This window comes from Plectropomus leopardus, chromosome 9 (assembly GCF_026936395.1).
Source record: "Plectropomus leopardus strain MGB_pleo_1.0 chromosome 9, ASM2693639v1, whole genome shotgun sequence".
NCBI lineage: Eukaryota > Metazoa > Chordata > Actinopteri > Perciformes > Serranidae > Plectropomus > Plectropomus leopardus.
Window position 1 is genome coordinate 21780763 of NC_142184.1, and position 25504 is coordinate 21806266.

The 25504-nt window shown below is 39.1% G+C and overlaps 1 protein-coding gene across 2 annotated transcripts; it reads right to left on the minus strand.

The window, feature by feature from the left end:
• ahcyl1 (adenosylhomocysteinase like 1) lies at nucleotides 1–25410 on the minus strand. 2 transcript variants are annotated; one of them, XM_042491780.2, is made up of 17 exons: nucleotides 24725–25410; nucleotides 13504–13618; nucleotides 11749–11892; nucleotides 10867–10967; nucleotides 10661–10763; nucleotides 9211–9305; nucleotides 8967–9073; nucleotides 6680–6796; nucleotides 6507–6570; nucleotides 6274–6362; nucleotides 6053–6123; nucleotides 5658–5752; nucleotides 4421–4519; nucleotides 3451–3519; nucleotides 3228–3306; nucleotides 2305–2425; nucleotides 1–1309 (listed from the first exon to the last, which is right to left on the minus strand). In XM_042491780.2, exons 1-17 carry the CDS (start codon nucleotides 24914–24916, stop codon nucleotides 1303–1305), a joined length of 1668 nt encoding a protein of 555 aa, XP_042347714.1. In that variant the 5' UTR covers nucleotides 24917–25410; the 3' UTR covers nucleotides 1–1302. The 2 variants fall into 2 exon arrangements, with proteins under 2 accessions (XP_042347714.1, XP_042347715.1); XM_042491781.2 differs by lacking the exon at nucleotides 24725–25410 and adding an exon at nucleotides 17955–18102.
• Between the last annotated feature and the right edge of the window lie 94 nt (nucleotides 25411–25504).

Here is a 25504-nt window from a genome sequence, read left to right on the forward strand (position 1 = left end):
TTGAATTTTTCTCTGTTAAAAGAACTTGCTTTATTGCTGATTTAATGCATTCTTTTACATGCATAGTACACACTTATGTATTTTGATCACATGAAATTTTACTTTAGGTGACCCCGTCGGATCAAATTAAGACAGCAACAGTCATATGGCAAACATAAAAGTCTAATATTGTTTCTCAACACACAGCTCATACATTAGAGTTACAATTAATACAGAAGCAGTGGAAGGAAGACATTAAATACACCACTAACAGATGTGGTTCTACAAATAAGGAATGTTCATTTAATTAAGGTCAGTGCTGATATTTATGTAAATGATTAAAAAAGGCACAATCATACCATGGCATTAAAGGTATTATCCAGTCCATATACTGTATAAGAGACCTTGCTGCTGATCGCTGAGACAGAGCTCTGCTGGAATTAGAGTGAGCAAATGGAAACTTAAAAGAAGAAAGTCAGAGTCAATTTAAAAAACGTTTTAAACCTTTTCAGAGCTTCCTTTTTAGGAATTCATACAGCCTGTCTTCTTTAAAATAACATAAACATCTTAATCTGTTACTAGCACATGAAACATCCCTTTGATTTGAATTTATTCAGAAGAACCAGTGGGTGTTTCAAATTAGTTTTGGGATAAGTGCTGAATGCCAGCACCAAGAGTCAGGGATTTAAAATGCACTCAGCCTTTCACAGGCTATTATAAATTCTTTTAATAAACAACAAGTGCTATATTTCATCACAGTACTTTGTTGATGACTGGATGATACCTTTTAGGGAATGGATGCAGATACCGTTCAATGAGATTTTCTATCGCAATTAAAAACAAAATTTAATCTAAACTATTGAACATTGTAATGCAGAGTTTGTTTTGGCTGAGCCCAAACCCTGGCTCATGGAATGTACTAATAAGATCATCGTCAGACAAAACATACATGATATCTGTTCCATTCTTACGGCCATCATTTGGCACAGTGCGTAAATAGAGTAAACAAACAAATCAACAGCTTTGTGATCTAGCAACAGAAGCATAGCAACTAAATGATTACATACACATGAAAGCATGCAGGCAGGCTTTTCTTTTCAACACGTGACAAGTCATGTAAAATGTTAGTTGGTTATACATCATATGTTTCCTACATGTCTTCTATTTCATAATTAACACTATGTCTGAAGTGCCAATAATAAGTTACATTCAGCATAATTAAAATAATTCCTCCATTTTGTAGCAATTTAGAAAATAAAATAGATATCTCTGTTTATCCCAGGAACAACTGTGTGTCGAGGATCACAGCATCAGATGCTCTCGTTAATACCTGTGAACACGAACACAGTGTTAGTGTACACAGGTGAACACATCATCAACACATTTAGTAATGCTAGACATTGAAGACATATATGGTATATGCAGTAGTGGAATAAATATTAAAGGATAACTTTAGTACTTTACAACGTGGATCATATTTTCTCTTTTTTTCGTTTGAGTGGCTTATGGAGACAGTCATTTTTGAAATTGTTCCAGTATTGAGGTGACTGCTGCAGCTGGCAGCAGTAAAATAGGCTGCAATGTAGCCACTTGTAACCGGGGCAACTGAGCAATCTACAACTACAAAAATGTTGGTTTTTGCCTCTTACAGCTCAGATAGTTATCACAAGAGTCTGACAACATTATGGAAAGGATACCTACAGAGATAGACCTTTTCCTTTTTTCAACCAAACCAGAGTTGTTGTTTTTTTTTGTTGGAACAGCGAAAAGACAAATGTCTTTTCAAAGTTTCATTTTGTTTCTGTCAACTTTGAATGAGGTGTGTTTTTATGATGATAAAATTACTGTATATTTATAGGGAGTCTAGTAGGTTTGGCAATAGTGATTTTGAAGTTTAATTAGGAAAATGTATTTAAAGTATAAAAGTAAGAGTACTCACTTTGCTGTCAAATGGGCACTTTAGTTACACAATTATTATACATAAGTTTAGATTATTATTATTATTAGGATAAAGTGACATTTAAGATTCATTTTAATGTTAATGTTTTATCAATTTTTATACTGTAGGGTGTTTTAATTTACTGTATAATGATGCATAACATTGAAAACACTCATCTGTTAAGTAATTAGTAAATAAAGTCATTAAAAAATGCAGTGAAGTAAAAATGACAATATTTCCATCTGAAATGTACCAGCATAGAATTAGGAAATAGCATAAACTTTAAACACTGAAGTAAGAACAAGTAGCTTAAAATAGTACTTAGTACAGTACTTGTGTAAAGGTACTTAGTTACTTTCCAACACTGGGTATATGGTGTAACCAACCTGTAGTAATTAGGTTTGAAGGGTCCGTTCTTGTTGAGGCCCATATACTTGGCCTGCTCGTCAGAGAGCTCTGTCAGGTGGGCATCAAAGTTTGGTAGGTGCAAACTGGCCACATACTCATCTGGAGGACAGAGACAGACAGGAATCTACACGGTCTGGAAAGATATCTGTTCTTGTGTATGCCATATTCGGCTGACTGGGTAATGTATTTTTTAGGTTAAGTCAGAAGGTGGCAACAATGAGCAACAAACTGACCACATCTTGTTACAGTTTTTCTTCATCGCTTTTGCTCATTTCTTGAAACAGAAATTATATTCTCAAAACTCCGGGTGCATTTTTAAAAATGGCCTTTATAGTTCAGCACAACACCTTAGCTCACCTGCAAAAGGTCATATCTCACCCAAAACAGTTAGCTCATGCTTCAAAATTAAATCATTTTCTCAAATGAAAAGTCACTCTTGGCCCATTTCTTTACTGACACTGAATGGTTACTGTACCGGAGGGTTTTTTGTTTAGCTTACTGAATATCATTGTGTATCAAACAGAAATGACAGTTTCAACAGTACGAGGTTTCACATCACACATTGCACACAATCTGCCATGGAAATTGTTACTGTATTACTGTATTCATCCATGTAGAGTAACTGCCTTATATCACGGTAAACAGACCGTGCAGAATGTGCACAGCAGAATTTAAAAATACAAAAACAAGGAAAATAATATATAACCTACTAAGTAAAGATACTTGGCCAGGTTGCTAACAATTTTATTTCCTTCTGGTTTGTGGGTTCACACGTTGTTTTGAGAATATTAATTCCCATTGGAGAAATGAGCCAAAGATATTGACAGAAACTGTAAACTAAATTATTGTTCTTTTAATAAATCTATACACCTAAGACAAAGCCATGCCATTTTTTTCTTACCCATCTTCTTGGGCAGCAGATAAACATCCTGTTTGTAACGGCCCTCTGGAGCATTGAACAACTCGATCAGGGCCAGGGCCTACAGACAACACAGAGCAAACAATGGCTGTAACACTCACAGTGAGTTACAGGAAAGTACATGTGTTTCCACAGAGCAGCAGGAGAGTGTAGTAAGAGTACAACTGTCAGTGACAGATACCATGGAGAAGGCAAAACTACTAACCTGAGTTGTAGCAGTGATGGACAACACAAACGTAGGCACTGTGGAGCAACTCAGGTTTAAGAGGCGGCCCTGAAACATAACATCCACAAATTAACTGCACTGAGGAGATAGATGCACAAGACGCTGCACAATAAGAAATAACATGAAGCTATGCAGCTGCTGAATGAACACAGAGAGCACAGTAGCTGTGCGCTGACTTACAGTGAGACACATGCAGGCCTTTGTATGCTATGTTACCCCAGGTAAAAGAAACTGTTTACACCCAAATACCTGCATCCCCCACACAGACGGGAGGAAGCATCCACTCGTGGACAAGAAGCTCGTCCTCCTGACAGTTCAGGTTGTAAACATTCATGGCATTCTCCTCGGCTGAACTGTAACATTGCTAGCTAGTTAAGTAGCAGTAAATGCACGCTTCCTTCTGCGTGGTGATACGGTTGGCAGAAGTAGTTCAGTAGAAAGAAAATAGTTTCTACATGAAACTGCTCACAACAAGGTCTGTGGATTATCTTTAGTAACTAGGTCATGATTTCTAGAAAGAGTCATTGCTGTTGAGTTTTTCAAATGTATTTTTTTGGTGCTTTGAGCACCATAAGCTAAGTGTCATCTAGTTCACTATATTAGAGCGAAAGCAGACATCTCTATGGCCAATATCTCCAACACTATGACTCACACCAAAACAAGCTAGACTGATAGATAGCACTACAAGTAACAGGAAAAACATGTATTTTTTATTTGGGGGTGGACTGTCTCTGACCACCGGGTAATTATCGGGATTCTACCCTTTATGTTGGACAGCCAACAGTTATCACAAAAATATTCATATTAAGATTTTTAACAATATTTTATAATATAAATGCTTCTGAGCCTGCTATAAATACAAAAGTAGTCTGAGTTTAAACAATAAGGTTGTCAGTTTAAAAGTAGTGCTAAAACCATTGGGTGTAAAAGTTCTGTAGATGGACATTACCTCTGCGAGCAGAACAACTCTCTTCCCATCAGGCCAGATGATGTGGTCAACCTGAGAGCGCACCCTCTCCCAGGTGAGCTCAGGGCTGCGCAGACTTGCCTGAGCACATAAAACACAGGTTAGTTCTACAACTGCATTACACATAAAAATAAAATAAAGTTAAAAGAACACAGATGAGAGGGGTTTAATGCAAAGCAGAGAGGGACATAAAAAACATAGATCTATCCAGAAGCAGCACAGTTCATGGAAATGGATTATCCAGTCTAAAATATATAGGATTTGAGAGGGCATGTTTGTCAGATACAGGGGAGGATTAAGAGAAGTTACTCTTCAAGAGGGAGGCATTCTCTAAACCAGGCACTTTAAGCCTTGGATCTGAGTTCAACCAAAGACTTTATATATACTACTTTATACAATGAGAAAATATGATATGAGATGTCAGGGAAAACAAGTAGGTTTTAAGGATTTGGCGACCCTTCCTTGATTATACTAGAGCACCTCACTGATTTTTAATCTCATTTGAACTTTTTTCTTCATACATGTTTCATATGTAATGTAATTTTAGCATAGGGTGACCACAGAAACAGACTACAATTTTTTATGTATTTTTTTAAATACCAAAGACTGAATTGACTAAATATTAAGAAATAATGGAGTTTTTTTTTACATGCTATGTCTTGAAAAAAATAGGTTTAAAAAACACAGAAGTGTGTTTGTTTTATACACACCAAGAGTGAGAGAGTTATAGGTCATAAACCCCGACCCCTCCATGTAAGTGAATGGGACATGGGCCAAACTAAAAACTCAAAGTACTAAAAAAAGGTTTCTATCATTTGAGGCACTTCTTATTATTATTTGGTTTTAATTAGTTATTTAATGCTTAAGAAAGGGGGTTTGACATGATGATTGACAGCTGTCTGTATGCCAATTGGTGTGCCCATTTTCGATGGTGCTGCTACTGATGGGCGAGACAAGTAACATGGGCGTAAACTTGATACTACAGAGATTGCTACTGTGCAGACTCTGGCTCCATGATGTCACCAGCACAAGATTGCAGTGGGATATTTTGGCTTGGCTGGTTTTTTTTTTTTTTTTTTTTTTTTTACAGTGCCCATCTTTATATACAGTTATTGTTCTGCACCTGCTGTGTGTGTTCTTAAAGTTATACATTTAAAATGTAAATTTCCTGACACACGCATATTTACAGCACACTCATACAAATAAAGTACCACATTACCACATCAATCTCAGTGTTGGAGTGCCCCATATTGCAGACGATGCAGCCATTCTTCATTCGGTCAAGCTGTTCTCTGGTGACGACATTCTTGTTGCCTATTTGAAAAAAAGACGCATAACAGAGTAACAGAGTCACTGTGAACAAGTGGGAGTCAGTCATGATTACAGAGTTTCAGAGTGCACCTGTTTCTGTTTTAAGAATGGATTTACAGCTACATGTAAATTGTGATTGCTATCATCTAACACACAGACCCAAAAAGCATTTTAGCATTCAGATGTTGTTTTTTGACCCTGAGATGTAAACTAGGATATTTAAATAAGGCATGCTTTCAATTGCTGAAAACACTGTGATTATCAAAGCAGAAGTAATGGATGTCACTGCATGGGGCACAGCACCAGTGCAAGTTATCACCACGTCCATCTGCCGGATGACCTCACTCAGCTTGACCACTCGGAAGCCGTCCATGCTGTGTGGATACACATGAAGATAGTTTAAGAAACAAACACACTGAAAACACATGATGGTTATAAACTGCATTTTTAGATCATAGTTATTCTGATGCACAATGTAGACAGTGGAGCATAATACAAAACAGTGCTGAATGTTAGTGACTCACCATGCCTGCAGGGCACAGATGGGGTCAATCTCTGTGATGCACACAATAGCTCCAAGGGCCTTTAGAGCAGTGCAGCAGCCCTTCCCCACCTACACACCACAGGACAGTGCAGTAGTTGTAAACAGAAATCTACAATACGTGTAAAACGGTTCGCTGCACCAAAGAAAATACAGTCATTCCATCAAAAGTGTGATTTTTTTCCCAAAAATTTCTGAAATAAAAGAGTGATTCACCTCTCCATAACCACACACGACCACCTGTTTGCCTCCAAACATTATATCTGTGGTCCTCTTCAAGCTGGCAGAGACAAAATGACACACTCATTTATCCATCTGCACAACCTAAACACAGAAAATCTTAACAATCACAAAAATGTCTGGTTTCTGCATGATTCAATCCTCCTCACCCATCCAGGATAGATTCACGGCAGCAATAAAGGTTGTCAAATTTCTGCTTGGTGACTGAGTCGTTCACATTCATGGCAGGGACACACAGCTTTCCGGCCTTAGACAACTGGTACAATCTGAGAGGACATATGAGAAAATGTTCAGGCACACACATGTATACAACTACATGCAAATTGAGCTGCGGCCCTGTGTGACCTTCTGCTTTGCGGAGCGTCTGGCTAATTGATTCCATTGAGAGTCTTACATGCACAGCTGCTGTGACCTGCAGTGCAGCTTTATCGTGTTTCTCAAATAGGCTCCAGTCAAATCGGGCCGGTGACCTTTTCAATCTACAGTGTCAGTGTGTATTAATACTACTATGGTTTATGTAACAGCTTCTGATACCCAGTATATATCATTCATCAGGATGCTTATTTTGCTCCCAGCTTAACTCCATCTAGAGGACAAAATAATGTAAAGACCTCACTGAAATGGATTTTAGAGGCAGATTAAAACTCAGTTACCGTTTGTCTTATTTGTCCATTTAAAAGTTACATTTTTAAAACACTTCACACATAGGCCTGAATAGAAAGCCACTGGCCATAACAACTTATTTTGTTTGCAAAATATTACAACACTTATGAAACAAAGGGCAGCCAAGCATATCACAGCATGAGCTGTATTATTTTCTCTAAAGATTATTTTACTGGAGATAAGAAATCCTGAAGCGGTCTGCACCTGCAATTTCTTTTTACATTTTTGAGGTGCCCTGCTGACACACAGTTAAAAAAAAAGAAGCCAAATTTCATCTTTTGAATTAGCACATTTCTTATTCATTCATACGTGCCTTTGCCCTTACTGATCCATGCTTGCAAAAAACAGCACAGGGGACAGACAGGTGCTTTAGAATTTCATTAAAATGCAAGTCATTTCTATCTGCTGTGAATAGATGTTTTCCTTTAGTTTTACACAGTTATTGCAATTCAGTTTTGAGTTTTGCTGTGAGATCTGTGTTAACTTCTGCTCTGCCGAGAAGGTGATGATGAAGATAAAGTGAATCCCAGTTTTATTTATTTTGTTTTAGCAAATGAGAAAAGCTATAAAAACAAGCCCAAATAACCTGTACCCAAAATTAAGTGCATCAGTTAAAAAAGCTGTTAACTTATAATATATAGCAACTGAAACAATGTCAAAAGGAATGTAAGTGTATGCTTAACACAAATTGCATTGAAAGAGGATGAACTACTTGAGAGTAAGTGAGATACAGGTAGGCAGATATAGGTAGGTAGGTAGGAAGGAAGGTAGGTAAGTAGGTCGGTCGGTCGGTAAATCGGTAGGTAGGAAGGAAGGAGGGTAGGTAGGTAGGTATGTAAGAAGGAAAGAAGGTAGGTAGGTAGGTAAGTCGGTGGGTAGGAAGGAAGGAAGGAAGGAAGGAAGGACGGTAGGTATGTATGTAGGAAGGAAGTAGTTTGGTCGGTTGGTAGGTAGGTAGGAAGAAAGGTAGGTAGGAAGGAAGGAGGGTCGATACGTAGGTCGGTAGGTAGGAAGGACAGTAAGTAGGTAGGAAGGAAAGTCGGAAGGTAGGTATTGTTATGCAGTCTTGCTGCTGTCCAGGAACCATACTAGACATAGAACAGAGTTAAATGGTTTCCACAAAGAAGCGATAGAAAAGGACAAATATATATCTGTCCATTCTGAACTGTCTCACATTAAATATAGACGACACAAATCTTATATGGATCTTAAATCTTAAATAACACAGGTGTTTCAATTCTATGTCAGTTTGGCATCTACTATTGTTCCTTAATATTTGTAGTCGTCTAAAACTTTAAAACCTTCCTCATCAATTGTGATCCTTATTCATGAAATGTTTACATTGTTTTGCAGACCTCCATTAGTTCTGTTTGGGTTATTTCTGGGACACAAGGCAAGATTTTACTTTCCTACGGCTAAAATGACTGACATGAAATAACTCCTGTGATCTGATCAATACAAATAAGTCCAAGGAAATTGCCAGAGTTTTATTTATAGTCCATTAAGGGCTGTCATGAGCTATGCCACAGACATAATCCATTTTGTGATTTCTTGGAGGCTAAAAGATCATTTCTATTATTCTTATATTCTTGGCCATTACTGGTAACAGTCACACCTTTGGCCACCACCCACACTTTATTCATCAACAACAAATACAGTTCCCGTGTTTCAAATAGTGGCCAAAACGACAAAATCAGACACAGGGTGTAGGAAAATATGTTTCCTTTCTTCCTTTAAAACCCCCAAACTCATCAAATCTAAGCCCTATCTCACCTGTGAACTCCAGTGACACTCTCCTCCACAATTCCTCGAACCTTCTTGAAGACGCTTGGATACTTCTTGTAAACCCAGTGGGTTAAATCTCCGCCATCATCCAAGATCTAAGGAAAACCACAGACGAGTTAACTGCATGAAAGATAATCTTGACAATCCATGATAGTGGAGCAGGAATAGAACAAATAGAGGCCAACAGTCTAAGATTGGTGTTAAATTCATCATGGGATCGTCAGGTTGATACCATATTGGCCTGCCAGCCCTCCGTGTTGACACAGCGATCGATGCACCACCAGAAATCGTCCTCTGACTCACCCTTCCATGCAAACACAGGTACCCCTGCAGGAAACAAAACACACACTCCTCTGAGCAAAGACAGACAACAGAGGACAGGAGGACTGGACAGCTGCAGGAGCAACAGGTCCATTAGGGGAACATTACACAGTGAACGCACACCATGCACAGATGGGCTGCTTTACACTTTGCATTAGTGTTCATCTTTAACTGCAACACAAGCTATTTCAAACAAAATCAAAACATATGCAACAACACTTTTCAATACACTGTAAACATCTATTATGTTAAATCGAGACTTATAATCAGCTTGTTTTTAGCAAACAGAAACCTTTGATATAATCGCAATCATGTTATTAATAGTTTTTTGATTGTCAAAAATGTCTTTTTTATATCTATGTTAACCCACAAACCATAGACTGTATAAAATAAGTGGACATAGCCACCATGAGGTCACACATTAGTTTGTGGACTACTGTTTGAAGCCTTATGTAGCAAAGGAATGAGCTACATTAGATTTTAAAATAAGTTTATGAACCAGTGATGCACAGAAGACATAAGGCCAGTGTGGAAGCCCAGTGACTATGAACACCACAGACAGGACGCAACGGTACAAATTCCCACAATTCAATGAGTGGAAAGGCGGTGGGGGGGTTGGGGGTATTTACTTCAAAAGTTCAGTTCACTGGGGTAATTTAGGGGAATCCAGGTGTCATGGCAAGGTTCAAAACATCCAAAAGGTCCACAAAACCTGAACACTGACTGCAGAGGACTTTAGAAGAATAATCTGTTGGGAAAACTCCAGGTGATCAGTTCACTTCATTTTACTAAACAGCCAGAAGGAAGAAGAGGAAAAGAAGAAATAACCTCACTTAACCTGGATATTTATACTGCAGGAGCAATCTGGGATTGGTTAAATAGTTGTTAGCTTTTGGAGGGGCCAGAAGTGACCATATTTGGATGGGGAGTGGAGCTGTTGAGGAGCAAGGATCTGTATGATAACCTGAGGACAAAGCTGTAATAGCAACTTGTAAAGCACAAGGTAGCAACGACCTAGAGCATACCTTGCTTTATCATCTACTTTACTCTAAGTGGGGTAAAAATTTGCATAATGACCATCATGTTGTATTGAAGACTAGACTTGAAACTAGTGATTAAGATCATAAACTCCTTAGGAAAATGTTTGCTGAGTTAATAAATCAAGTTTGAGGTAGGGTCACTGTGAAATCGCCCCCCTTTGGTCATTAGAAAGAATGACTGGCAGCATCACATTTTAGACCTGCAGATAACTCCTTGGACTTAACTTATAAACATGTTATAATGATGATTTGTTCTTGTCATTTAGAAGCTGACTCTGATAACATTTCACATGTTGTGTCTTAGAGAAGAGAGGAGTTTACCTGTTTCAGCAAGAGCAGCAGCTACCTCATTCTGAGTGGAGTAGATGTTGCAGGCAGTCCAGCGACACTGCGCTCCGAGGGCTACCAGAGTCTCGATCAGGACCTAAGATGGAAAATAAAAGGTACATGAACAGGTAGCAGAGGCAAAAAAGAAAAAGACAAAGCAAGTTACAGTGATGTGTAGAGAACAGAATGAGAGGACGTACTGCAGTCTGAGCAGTGATATGGGTGCAGCCCACTATCTTCGCCCCAGCCAGCGGCTTCTCCCCCTGGGCTCTCTTCCTCAAAGAGATCAGGGCCGACATGTCTGGTGAAAAGCAGACACAAGAACACAGAACACAAGTTGGTGGAGGCTAAAGGTCAGGTTTTGTTTCGGGAGAGAGAAGAATGATGGGTCATTTTGAACACAGAAATAAGCCCTTTCAACAAGGTGGATGTGCAGAAAATGGCTGTAAAATGAAGACTGATTAAACAACAATGTCAGCAACAGCTGCTGTCGCCCAGGCTTCAAGCCTGAAGAACACACGTCAAGCACACACACCTACCTATTACTCACATGGCCTATGTAAACAGCCAGAGAGACACATTTGCAGCCTGAGATGTGTATACAAAAATCCAAAATGCTTGTGATGGGTGAAGAGGTAAAAGAAGAAAATAAATAATAAGTGATGAATAGAAATGAAAGACAGAGCTCCGATCATGTTTCCAGAATAATATTGACACTGCCTCAGCCTCGGGTCATAAACTATTTTGAAATCAGGAGGAGAGGACCATTATCAAATGGTGTCCAAGCAGCAAAACAGATGCCATATGATACGTATCTGGGAACAAAGTAACAACAGGTAGCACAAAGCTTCCTTTGTATCAACAGTAATGGTAGCAAGTCTTTATCCAGCTTAATCACAATAAAATCACAGAAAAAAAAACTACCTTGACACCAACCTTGAAGTCTGATACAGCAAGCTCATGAGTGAAACAGATTCAATAAGAGACAAAAAACTACATACATTCTTGGCTAAAACTTTAGAAGGAGGAAAAGAAAACCAATAATCAATAAAACGCCTGTGTGCACTTAAGGTCAAATGTACCTTGCTCTGCAATTTCAATTTCTCGGCGGCCAAATTCGGCCTGCTTGATGTTCTTCACACAGAAGTCACTGCTGCCGTGGGTGTTGACCTGGGCCTTGTCCCGGGGGGAGGTTTCATCATCAGAGCTGTCGGTGTAGGATGCAGCTGTGAAACAGAGAACACAAAAGGTCACTATTGTGGAAAGACATACAAAAGGAGCCAATTATGAAATATATACTCCAAACCCATTGTGTGAGGGTTGGAGCATGTGTGTTTCTTGTGTATGTATGTGTAAACTGTATATTCAGCACATGTTCATGTTTATTGCAACAAACAGTGTACTTGTGTGTATAGCTAGCCCATTAATTGATTTTTGAACCCTATACTGATATTTATAAGGGATATTTTTATGGGTATGAAAATTTGATGTTGGCATGTTGGCTGAAAGTACATTTTTTAAATAAGCACCAAAAATATAAATGTTCATCTTGACATGAGTCCCTTAAATATGTTGTCTTAAAGAACTGTGATCTAGATGTGTACAAACAAAGATGTCTCACAGTTGGAAAATCAACAATAATCCTAAATCATCCCAAACACATATTAGCTATGAGGAAATATGCAATATGTGATAATGTTGTTGAATGTTGCAATAACAATATTGCAAACTGAAGTGTACTCAGTTCTGCCTTTACGCTGCTTTCAGTGTACAGTCAGTACAACCAATTGCTTGCTGAATTAAACATCCTTGCATACATTATGGCAGTTTTCTCTATTTGATTATCACGCAAGTTGACATTGCAATGATGATTTAAAAAAAGTAGAATTACCACCTTGCAGTTATATGCCTCCTTGAGCCAGTCAACTTGCAGTTACAGTTTACTTCCATGTCTGTTCAGACTCACATAGAGCCATGACAGTTGTCAGTGCTTCAAATGTTGCTGCAAAGAAGCTACAAATTCTAAAACGTGGAACCCTCAAACACTGACGATTTATAAAATCAGCACATTTTCAGGCCGGACATGTCACCAATTCATTATCTGACCAAATGTCTCCCCTTCTGTTCCTGAGTTATGGTGTAGAGTAACGGCCAGAAAAGTAGTGCAGAACATTATGATGTCACAGTGAAGTTGCCCTATGACCTTTGTAATGTAAAATGTCATCCTTTTATCATTTTATCCTATTAGACATTTGTGTGCAATTTTGTCATAATTAGCATATTAATTCTTGAGTTATGGTCAAAAACATGTTTTATGAGGTCACAGTGACCTTTGACCATCAACTGTAGGCATTTCATCGTTGAGTCAAAGTGGAAATTTGCCAAATTTCAGGAAATTCCCTCAAGGTATTTTTGAGATATTGCATTCAGGAGAATGGGACAGTTGGACAAATGGACAGACAACCCAAAACATAATGTCTCCTGCCAGGGCTATTGTTGACATATAGGCATATTATTTTAAAAAAAAAAAGTTTAAAAAGGATACATTATGTATCTCTAGCAAATACATATGCTTATGTACTGCATCTGTGGATAGGCGAGGGCACTTAATTCCAAAGAAGTTAAGGGCTTTAAAAATAAATAATAAATTAATTAATTAAATTCATTTGTCACTTTTTTAAATGAACATAAGCATTACTATAAACCTTTGTGGGTGGAGGTCTTACAATGGTCTTCATTTGCAACAGGAATAGTTCATAATCACTGTCAGCCTGTAAAAATACCTAAGTGTTTTAACATCTCATGGACGTGTATTGAAACTTTGAGGTGTGCAGTACCTGAGCTGTAGCTGTCTGTGGAGGACTGTGAAATGGACCGGGAGAGGGAGCGGCGGCCAGCCTTGGTGGGGTACTTGCTGAACTCTTGCTTGTCCTCAGTGTTCGCAAACTGGATCTGGAGAGAAGCAGAACACAATAGTGCACAATGTAAACATAAAAGGCAAACAAAAATTTGGATATTACTGACTTCATGTTCTGACTTTTATGCTGTCTGTATGCACAGATTAAGTGTCAACAGTGAAACGAGGAGAGAAAGCAAGGATAAGCACCATCCTCATTACGCATGAACACACTCAGCTATGCTTTAGGTAATTTGCTCACACTCGTTTAGTTTATATTTAGACTCATTTTGCTGTTTCAGCCCCTAAAACTGTCCTTTCAAAGGTAAATCACCTGAGTGTATTACAATAAATCACAGGTGGATCAGGAAGAAAGGATGCTGATGCCTATTTTTAGATGCTCCCTCCTGCTCTGTGATTTCTGCTTTGTTCAAATACACAGGCTTCAGTTGTTGGTGTGGTTCATCGTGTCAGCCCAACCCTTCAAAGGGCTCAAGATCAAAGACCTGGAAACACATAAAGTGGATCAGCACACAGTTAGCTTGGCTATTTTCTCAACTAGCCTTTAACAGAAGATTAAAGTCTCATCTGTCCATTCTTTGAGGTTACTGTAAAAAAAAAAAAACAACAAAAAAACAGAAGTTGATGCAATTTTCTTTAAAAAAAAAATCTAATCATCTAGCTGTTAAATACAGGCCAGCGCCTCCTGTAAATTTGGCTTGGCAGGCTACAATTAGACTGACAATCTGACAAGTCCACTAAGTGTCATTCTAACACCCTGAAACTGTAACAATCTGGCTGCACTAGCAGACAACAGTTAGTTGTCAACATGAGGAACAGTGGGGAGTCATAACTGTCGGGTCCTTTAGTTAAATGGGTCACTCAGGACTGCGAGGAGTTTCTAGTTACAGTCCAACAGTGCCATCAAACTCACAAAAATTACACCAAAGTCAGGAACAATTCCAACCTGAATGCAGAAATATCTTATTTTTGGATGCTTATAAGCTCAGGTGGGCTGCAGCTTCTCTTTTGCTTACACCTGCAGAGTAATTAATAGTCTGTAAGAAACGTACAGTGTCACACGTAAACAAGTTAGTCAGCATTTTAAATAGAAGGTCTGCAGGTGGGTTTCAGGTGTGAACCTCATATTGTTATTTAGATTTAGACCAATAGGTTCCGACTTTCATCCACCTGTTCCAAGACGCAATGCCATTATCTGGCAAACACTGGCACACAACCGCTTTCTGACCACTGCCATCGACAGATCCAATACTGCAGGTTCAGCAACATTATCCAGCCTAAAACAACTGTTAAAGGAGAACACCACCTATGTTAAGAATTCTGATATGTTATTTCCACTCTACTTCTACTAGTCAAATTTAAAGCATTTGTACATGATCCACTCTCTTTTACAGTCAGATACCAGAGAAGTGAAGGGTCTTTCACACTGCCAAGTAGTTACTCGCCGCCTCTAGTCATTTTAATTAGGGGAAAGCAGTAGAGGGGAAGTGGTTTTCAGCATTACAGTTGGGTTATGACGTGGTTGCCACCCATGTCCATGTGCATGTGCACAGATTTTGCTCTCCCACGCTGGGTTCATCGTAGTGAACCTCTGACAGTTGTCGCCTGCCTGGTGAATCAATTAGCTGACGTCAGGGAAGCAAAAGAGAAAACAGGACGGAGTAGTGTTGGTGTCTAAATTTCTGCAGTTACAGTGCTATCAACATATAAGGAAAACAAGTGGTGAAGTGGAGGGTATATACAAGTATTAAGGGTATAATATCCTCTTTTTCTGGCTGTTTATAATATACCCACCTATCAATCAAAAAGCTATTCAAATATATTTAAGATAATTCTCACATTCTCCTCTGTAACCTACCCATCTTCTCTAGCAGTACACACACCTCCTCAACTACCATTACATCACTGAGGACAACCAGAAGAAACACTGGGGACAATTCAACCAACTTCAGATGACTGGTAACTGTCCAAACATGTAAAAATCTTTGGTAATTTAAGTGATTCTCCTTATCTCTCTACAGTGTGCAGCTACAAGCTTGCCCTGGCATTGCAGCTATGGACTGCACCAGCAGCAGGCACTTTTAAAAATGCTTTACTTTTGGGGGGAACCCTCTTGTAAATAGGTGGTTGTCAGCACGGTTATGGTTATCGCACAGTGGTGTGAAACCAGCTTAAGTCTCAAACTTGTGATGCCAGGGTATAAAGTCTGGAGCTGCTTCTTGAACAATGAATGGGAGCCTGGTTTTTTGGAATCACAGAGTATTTGTTTCTTTCTTTACTAAGACTTTTGGACTATCTTAGACCAAAGGAATAACACGTATGAATCTGAAAATGGGTGTACTTCCCCTTTAATGTTACCTTGCTGGTGCTAATAGCCTGATGAGGTTTTGCACAGACACCTGCCGAGACGCACTCTCTCTTTGCCTTTCCAGGAAAGCCTACAGGTGTCTTCTGTGGCTTAGTGGCAAGTGTGTTGGATGAAATCCAAGCTCAAAAGTTGTCTTTCTCACAACACTGTATAATGTCACAACATTGTATAAAGTCATGGAATGAAGAGGGCTGGACGATTTTCCACATGGGCATTCACACATTTTTATTTGAATTATTTCTTCCTGTATTCCTCCATTTTTTCCTTGTCAAAGCTATGAAGTAAAAAGTAAAATGTCTTGGGGTGAGTATTCAGAATATTGATGTTTTATATTGACAGTTTACATGTGCTTTTATGGGTGGAGGATGGTAAAAGCCACTGAAACCCATTCACACATTTCTTGTTGCTTTTACTTTCTAACTCCTGAACATTAAACTTACAAATGTTTTTCTTTAATGGTGTTGCAGTGGTGTAGTGGTTTTTGATGAGTTGGGTGCACTACTAAATGGGTAGGTTACCAAAGAGGAAGTGTGTATACTGTCCAATATATTCCAGTGGCTTTTGGCTGATATGAGGGTATAATGTAAATGGCCATAAAAAAAAGGTGGGTATACCACATATACCAGCGTATACCCTCCATTACAAAACTGTGGTGTTAGAGTTCAAGGTTACAGTCAATTTTCTGCACTTACATTTCTACACATCTTCGTTCTCCCCATTAAACACTTGCTTTGTCTCAGTGATAAATCCATTAAAATGCTTTCATTCACCATTGTGACAGTGGTGCGGGATTTCCTTGTTCTCTTATTTTAAATGTCCATACACTGTGTTTGGACTACAAACTACCATGCAGCCCAGCTGAGTTGACACAACACACAGATGATAAATCCGGGAGCACATAAACGCCAGACTAACAACAGTGAGCTGGGTCACATTTGAGAGGGATGTACACTGTATATACAGACATCAGCCTACAACCACGTCTTACATGCTTGCTGTTAATGACTATGACACTGAAGAGCAATGATGACATTAAGGCAGTATTTAATGTAAAGAAATTATTTCCACTGTCAAACGTAACTCTGAGAGGAGCGTGAGTTCACAGCTGGGTGAAACTCGCACGCATGACTCAGTTACCTGGTAGTCCCCACACAAATGTTCGTGGAAACTGATTGAATGGGGTTTTTAAGACCACCACTACCATCATTTAAGATTCCTGAGGAAAATCGCTTAACAAAACCATACTACTTTTGCCTTATGTGAGACTATGGTTACATTTTCACCTAAAAGTTGAAAAATGTATGGGTAACTGCTACGCCATACATTTAAAATGAAAGTTGACTGTAGCAGATATGGCTAGAACACTAGTAACTTTACTCACTGAGTGTTTATATCTCACAATTCCTCTTTCCATAGGCAGTGACACCTTCAACATCTGCTGTGTCGGTATAAAGAAATTCAAGAAGCTTGTGAGACAGTGTGAACTGAGGAGATCTCTGCATGTCTCTGTTTTCACAATTGAGAGCGCGCTTTGTCTCGTTCACTTGCAAAATAGTTCTTTCATGTTTGCTTTGCATCAGTCTCTTGAATCTCTGAATTGTTCATGCCCCAAATCCATAGAAAAATCAGAGACTCCTCTTGCGGTTACAGCATTAAGGAAAACAAGAGAGCCCTGATTTATGATGAAGAGTTACTTAAGGCAGCATTCTGGTTGTGCTACTCTTACACAGTAAACTATTCCAGCTCTGTGTTCACCCTTGGCCTTTTGAGGAGAAGATTATACTCGCCAGCATTTCAGCTGAAAAATTTTTGTTGCAAGCGAAATAGAAACACTTCTGTGTGGTCTGCATTGCATTGCAAATAATCAGTCTACATAACTGCAAAAAGAAGAAAAGTTGCAATATGACAACAGTAACTTTGGCACGTCTGTAAGTGGGATAATCAGCATCTTTAAGAGTAAGTGTGCTGGAAGAGTTCCTGCTAATGCATTAATAGCGACTCACCCTCTCTCTCCCGTGCCCATGTTTGTGTGCCATGGCTGCCAGTCACTGTCCAGTTTTCCAGCCTACTTCCCTGTGCCCGTGTGTCCTCTGTGTGATGGTACTAGGTGTCCCTGATGCTATTATCCCAGAACACTCCCAGGCAGAGCTGGGGGGAGGTTCCCACCTATTATCATGATTTCTAATGGCCAACCTGGAGAGAGAAAGAGAGCGAGAGAGAGGCCTGGAGAGAAAGGGAAGGCTGTTCCCACTGAGCTTCTCTCTCTCTCTTTCACTCTCTGATTCTGCCCTTGACAACCAGCTGCTAAAGTCAGGAGGTTGTATTTTATGCTTTAAGTGCTGAGAGAGCAAATGTCAAAAGATTCAGATGTGTTCATATGCACAAACAAGAATTTTGAACAGAAATCACACACACACAAAAAAAACACATCTGCTACAGCTTTTACTTTCAAGCTGCACTCCTGATTTGACGTTCTAAATGAAAGGGGATTGACTGGAGGAATTAAACCCTGTTTCCATTAGCCTTCTGCTGCATCAATAAGCGCCCCATCCAGTCCTCCATCCTACAGCTAAAAATACCCTTTCTCTTTTAGATAGCAGGCCAGGTCACAGACTTAAGCTGTGGTGTGACTGTCAGCCGTCAGTGTATAGGATTCAGTGTGGACACGGCATGAGGTGACTTTGACTACTTAGCCGGACACCACTAGAGCTCAACAGCGCCATCTGACTGAAAACACATCCAGTCTAATCCATGTAGATCTTTGTATACTCATAGGTGTCAACAGGGCAAAGACAGAGGGCCTCAAGTATTCTTCTAAGATTTAACTGAGTGCATATGGAGTACAGATAGTAAAGCAAACTCAGACAGGTGTTATATCATTGAGCTCCCTTTAGTCTATAAAGGTGCCTGTTTAGATCAATGCATGCACAACGGATTACAGTGTTGTGCAAAAAACATAGGCCGTGCTAATCCTTCCTCCAGAACTACGTGACCTTTGGCACAAACTATAGCTACACTCATTACCACACACCTAAATGATTTGTGAATCAAGATAGAACCACATTTCACAAACAGACATAAGCAAATGCAACCTATAACAGCTGAAATATAATTTCTTTTCCAAAACTGTAGAAGTAAGGCCAGGGAGCTGTTGTTAACCCTTAGAAACCTGAGCAAATTGGCCAGATTTCTTTCCAGAAGGCAATGAGCAACTTTACAAGAAATGACCCCAAAGAAATTAGCAAAAAATAGTAAATGATGCAAGAAAATATCTGGAAATTAGCAAAAAAAAATAAATAAATAAAATAAAAAAAATAAAAAACAAAAACAAACAAGGAAATGACCTAAAAACAAAAATGCTAAAATAATAGCAATAACATTCTTTTAAATATATAATTATAATAAATATATGTGTAGTTTTCCCCTACATTTTTCTAATTTGTCTAATAATTTTCCCTCTCTTTTTTCATTTCATTTTATTGTCACCTTTTACTAATTTCTTGCAATTTGGCAGGACATTTCTTCCAAGTGACTCATTGCCCTTTTTCCACATTTTCAAAAGAAATCCAAGAAAACCAATTTGCTATGGTTTCAAAGGTTTAAATCAAAGGCGTTTTAACACTGCACAACAACAATGACGATGATTCAGGTATCAAAGAGTTAAATTGGAGAGATTCTTTTTACAGGAAATACCTAAAGGCACTACTGAAAACACAGCCGGGATACGATGAATCTAGTCAGTATGGATGTGTTATATTTCTCAGCTTATGGTGACTTTTCCCTCAATGTTAATATGGGTCACACTGTGGTACAAACACAGTGCTTCACTTGTGTGGGCTGCCGCAGACTGAGTCTCAATAAACTTGAAAGAAACTGTTGTCAGTGTTCTGTTTTTAAATTTAGCTATAAATGACATTAATCCTTTAAAATGTTGGCAAATTGGCTTAATTTCTTTCTAAAACATGGGAGGAAGGAAATGAGCATTGAAAAAAATGACCCAAAACGTAGCAAGAAATAAGTAAAAAGTACAAGAAAATGACCTGAAAATTAGTATGAAATAAGGTTAGGGTTAGAGTAACCCTAAAAGGTTTGTTTCCCTAACCCTAACCCTAAGACAATACAAAAGTGCATAAAATTTGAATAATTTTGTAACATAACTTTAAATATGTAATTATGCTAAATATAATACAGGTTTTTCATTATTTTTTTTCTTTTACACCAACACATTTTCCCTAATTTCTTGCATATATATATATATATATATATATATCTATATATATATATAAAAACACACACACCATTTACTGTACATTTCCACACCTTTGTTTAAACCTACCAGGGGAAAAGAAAATCTGCATTTGACCTTCATGAAACTCTGTCATAATGTTGGCAGACAAACACGGCGAGATAGTGGAAATAAGGTGCCAACATTTTAGAGAATTTATGTAAAACAGCCCTGCAGGGATCAGATACAAATGATGATGATACATGAACAAATCCACAATGGATGACTCCTGCTCCCAGGGGGGGCGTATTGTGTAACTGCTGGATTGATTCAGAGAGAGACAGAGAGAGAGACACACACACACACACAGAGAGACAGAGAGAGACACACACACAGAGAGAGAGAGAGAGAGAGAGAGAGAGAGAGAGAGAGAGAGAGAGAAAGAAGGCAGAGCAACACACACACACACACACACACACACACACACACACACACACACACACACACACACACACACACACTTCATTTCATTTTGTAGCATTGATTGTTTTTGTACATAGTACCTCTCAGTAGATTATGTGACAATACACCAGCCTCCAAACTTCAACAGACATCCAGCTCCTCTTTTTCATCAGTACTACTTTCTGCAGTTTTAATTAGTTTCATCTTATTTCGCAGTCATTTGCACTATTTGTTTTACTCATTCATTTTTTCCACGCAAAACAGGTGGCTCTGTTTGACACCAGGCTCTCACATTTATTCATAACACAAGGCTTTGTTTTCATAAGCGGAGTGCACATTCCTACCATCCAATATGTTTTCAATCAGACTCCCTGAGGGGACTCGCAGTCCACACATTATTGCCTTGTCAGACAGGGGGTCGGAACTAATATTCTGAAGTCTGTGAGCCCCGCTGCTGGGAAAATAGATATTTTTATTATGGTGATTATTTTGTCCACCTCTTGTGATCATATTTCTATACAGATTTTTAAGTTTTTGTTGAGACTGTCTAAGACAATTATTTAGGTCTATGTTGATTTCTAAAAGGACAGTTAACCCCAAAATCAAAAATACGTATTTTTATGTTTTATATGTTACTTGAATCACTATTCAGCAAATCAGATTGTTTTTCATGTGAGTTGCTGAGTGTTAAGAAATGTTGGCTGTAGAGATGTCTGCCTTCTCTCCAGAATAATGGAACTAGATAATGCTCAGCTTTTGGTGCTCAAAGTGCCAAAAAAAACATTACAAAACACTAAACAGCAATGTCTCTTTCCAGAAAACATGGCCCGGCAATTCAAGATAACCCACAGACCTTGTTGTGAGCAGTTTTATGTAAAAACTATTTTCTTCCTAACAAACTACATCCACCACTGCTCAAAAGTAACAATGCATCTACTTATGAACAAGAGGCTAACAGAGATGTAAACATTAACGGCGTCCTCATCCACGCATAGTAACGTTACCTAAGCTCAGTGGTGTGAGCTAACAGTAATGCTGAGTGATATCTAGTTCATTATATTCAAGAGAAGGCAGACATCTCTACAACTGATATGTCCAACACTTAGCCCATCACCCCAAAACAATCTAGATTGATAAATAGCACTACAGGTAAGAGGAGGAATATGTCATTTGATTTGAACTGTCCCTTTAAGTCTATATTTATTTGTTGGTTGGTTTTATCAACAGGCACCATGCACCCAGACATTGTTACATAAGGACAATCAATGCAACATTTGTAATGTGAAGGGGTATAAAACTTTGTAGGAAATATTCAGTTTTAGCTGCCTTCCTCTGACAGTGCAGTTAGCTGGGTGCTGCATGTCATCGTGACTTCTCAGATTTATCACTTCATCTCTCAATTCTGCCAGGCTTCTACAGAGCTCTGATGATCTCCATTTTAAAAGTTTATTTTCAAGGCTACATGCAGATGACATACAAAATATAATGAGGCAAAAGAATCATGATCGAGACACAGCATCAAGAAGTGTGGCAACCACTCGTGCATGTGAGATTTAAAGGTTACATGAAGTTCAGCAGTCGGTGCCAGAACAGTAACCAAACTAAACGCAGGTATCAAGATTGCAGTGATGGTAAACACTATACTATAAAGCCTCATAAATACATTCATTTTCAATATCTACAAATGAAAGACAACTACAATACATTAAAATGCATAAAAATTAGGAGATCAATCTATCTGCTGACCTACATGACAGTATACTTACCCATACTTTTATATGTCGGGTCAGAGTTCACAACTACAAAGGACAAATGCCACAAGTTAAAGGTCACCTTGAGCAGTGGTTCCCAACTGGTGGTTTGAGGTCCAATAGTGGGTCATGGGTCCAATCTGAATGGACAACAAGTGAGTCTTGACGTCTCAAGTTTGTAAAATTCATACTTTATTTTGAAATACGGTGAAATTCCGGAAAAGTGTTTTTATTTCACAGTGCCCTTTCTGTTTATTGTTGCAGTGCGTTTAATTTCTTTGTGCTGCAAGCCATCATATAGCCTACATTTTGTGAAATAAAAGTGAAAACGTCTTAATTCCTCGACTGTATGGCACTTATGTCTAGGGAGAAATCTAGACCCTTTAGGTAGACCAGTTGGGAACCAATGACCTTGAGGGATCAAAAAATGCTCCACAATCAAGGTGGAAAACTTGGGAATACAATGGGTTCAAGGGTCCCAGGGAATTTTATCTTCACCTCTGTGAATCAGTCTTGGTAAAAAAAAAAAAAAAAAAAAAAGTTTCACAAAACCAGTCTGCTCAGCTCAAGGACAATCAAACATGAACCCTAAAGCACAGTAGAAGCAAAAGTTTTCAATATTGGATCCACTGTCTGTTTCATGTTTATCTGCTGCCAGCTGTTACACACGGTGGATCATCTGTAATGATATGAGCAGCCATCTCAAGGGACTCTTTTACTGATGATTGTTCTGTGCTGCTGTGTAACAGCCAAGAAATGTAAGGCCTTTTCTCACAGGACCTTGGGTGCTAAAGCTTTTTTTTTAATCATGCTGTGCTTATTACTAATAATGATAATACCCCCCTCCAACACACTCCTCCTGACAAACTCAAGTATGATATCACAAACACAAGGGTGATTTTATGGTGCAGACACGATACATTTTTTCAAATAAGATTTTCACAACCTTACACCTTTAAAGAGTTAAAAGAAATTGTGACTGACGTTGGCATTGAAATTTTTTCATAAAGCAAAGCCAGCACATCATTAAATACCTCATATGCAGTGTGCAGACCCCCTGAGCGCAGGTATGTTAGCCCATGTATTATCTCACTTTGCAGAGGCCTTAAGTTGGAGGTTTAAGAGCTCAACATGGCTTTTAGTTGTTTCCTGCCCACAGGATGCTGGCATGATGTAAATTTAGATATTGTGATTTAAATAAACAGGAAGGCTTTATGTAGGCAGATTTTAACAATAATCCAGTCTTGATGAAAACTGCTGTGAAATTATATGTTGTCACCTGAGTCATAACATTGCAAAAGCTGTGTTTAGACCACATGTGAGACAGTGAAGCGTTTCTATGTGTCCCAACTTCTCACATTCTTTAATCTTACTTTGGGCTGGGCAATATGGCTAAAAGTGTTACCACCCATAGGACCCACAAGAACAAAAAAAAGTTCTTGCCCCACTTTTTCAAACATATCAGATTCAAATTGTATTCATACATAATTTCAAACTGGAAGGAGGAGAGGGAGCGCAAGGAGAAAATGGAAAAATGTACGTGATAGGAGACAAACCTTTGTCACATAGAAGCTTTTTATAGCTGCGTTACATTATTAACTCAGGAAAATTATTTTGCTGCTGTGTTACATTATGTGGAAGGTTACACATGGAGGATTACTGAAACAGTTTCATTACACACAACAAAATTCCATGACTTTTCCAGAACTTTCAATGATTTGTACTAATTTCATGACTTTTCCAGGCCTGGAAAATGTGATAATGATATTCCATGACTTTTCCAGGTTTTCCATTGTGGGAACCCTGAATTATTGACACCATAAGATTTTCCATAATTAATCATCAGTAATGTGGATATTATAAAGGAAAATAGCAGCTAGAAGGATCTGGTAAGCTCAGAAAATTACACCACTTTACTGTAATGGAGCCTTTAAAACCAGGAAAAGACAATACTTACGATACTACGATATCCTATCTCTATGACGATAAATTCAAATTACCGATGTAATATCAACATATAACCCAGCCAGAATATGACTATTTTAAAATAATATTTTTCACTCTGCAGCTCGGTGTGGGATGCAGGGATCCCTCAGCTACAGTAACTGTTACACTGCAGCATCACATGCACTAATCTCCCTGCTGTCAACTTGCAGATGGTGCCTTATAAATACATGATAAATCTACAGTACATGTCCTGGCCTTGTGTACAGTAGGACTTGACTGCAGTACAGTGCGTACCTTGGTGGCTGTGTCCCCCTCGCATGTCCCTGCCTACAGTCCTCACAGTGTCTGTGTTCAGTATATGCAGTGAGTGATGGCGAGCATTTCTTACCTTCTTGACGGATTTCAGTGTGGGGACTGCGGTGAACGCTGCGGAAGGCATTTCCCCGACGTTCATGTTCACATCACTGCTGTTCTTGCTCACAGTCATCGCAGAGTATTTCTCCGCAACGTTTTCCGTCTCTTTGACATATTTCGTGGCTTGTTTCACCTCCGCTTTGCTGTCCACAACCGAGTCTGTCATCGCATCCAGGAGACGTGGAGACTTGTTACCGGAGAAAGGCAGAAAGCCGGCTCTGAGTCAGACTAACGGCTGTGTCGTCTTCTTAAGCTTCGTGGCTTAAAATGACCGTTGCTGGAGCACTTCCCTAGACCTCAGCGCGGAGCAATAAGTAGCCTACTTTAAGAGAGATTAACCTGTTCTCTATCGTTGCTACTTTCTACAACGCCGGTACAAACACTTGTTTCGGTCCTCCAGGTCTGCTGCCATCCACAGACAGCAACATCTCCAAGGGGAGGTGGGGGCGGTTTGTTGAGGCTGTCACCTGAATAAGTGGGCAGTGAGTAGGCGGTGATCCGCCACTCAGCGCCGGTGCGGAGGAAAACGGTTAGGTAACGGCTGTGGCTCGTTTCTCTTAATTAAAAGTAGCGCCAGCTTTCGTTATTTACGTCACATTTGCTCGTTACTACTTGTAAGTCGGTGCAAGTGTGACCTAGATGTCCTGTTTCAATAGCTGCAGTATATCAATGTCCCCAAGTCCCGCCTCCCTCCTTATGATTGGCTGGCCGCGATACTAACGTCTACAATCTACAGCGCCTGATTGGCTGAGCT

Bases quoted from the DNA above. Each gene is read 5' to 3' on its own strand.
- ahcyl1 (XM_042491780.2), bottom strand. From the start codon at position 24,916: ATGACAGACTCGGTTGTGGACAGCAAAGCGGAGGTGAAACAAGCCACG. The intron at 10,968-11,748 runs GTACATTTGACC...GCTTTTCACCAG, and splicing joins AATTGAAATTGCAGAGCAAG to ACATGTCGGCCCTGATCTCT. The intron at 3,520-4,420 runs GTAATGTCCATC...GTTATGTTTCAG, and splicing joins GAGTTGTTCTGCTCGCAGAG to GGCCGCCTCTTAAACCTGAG.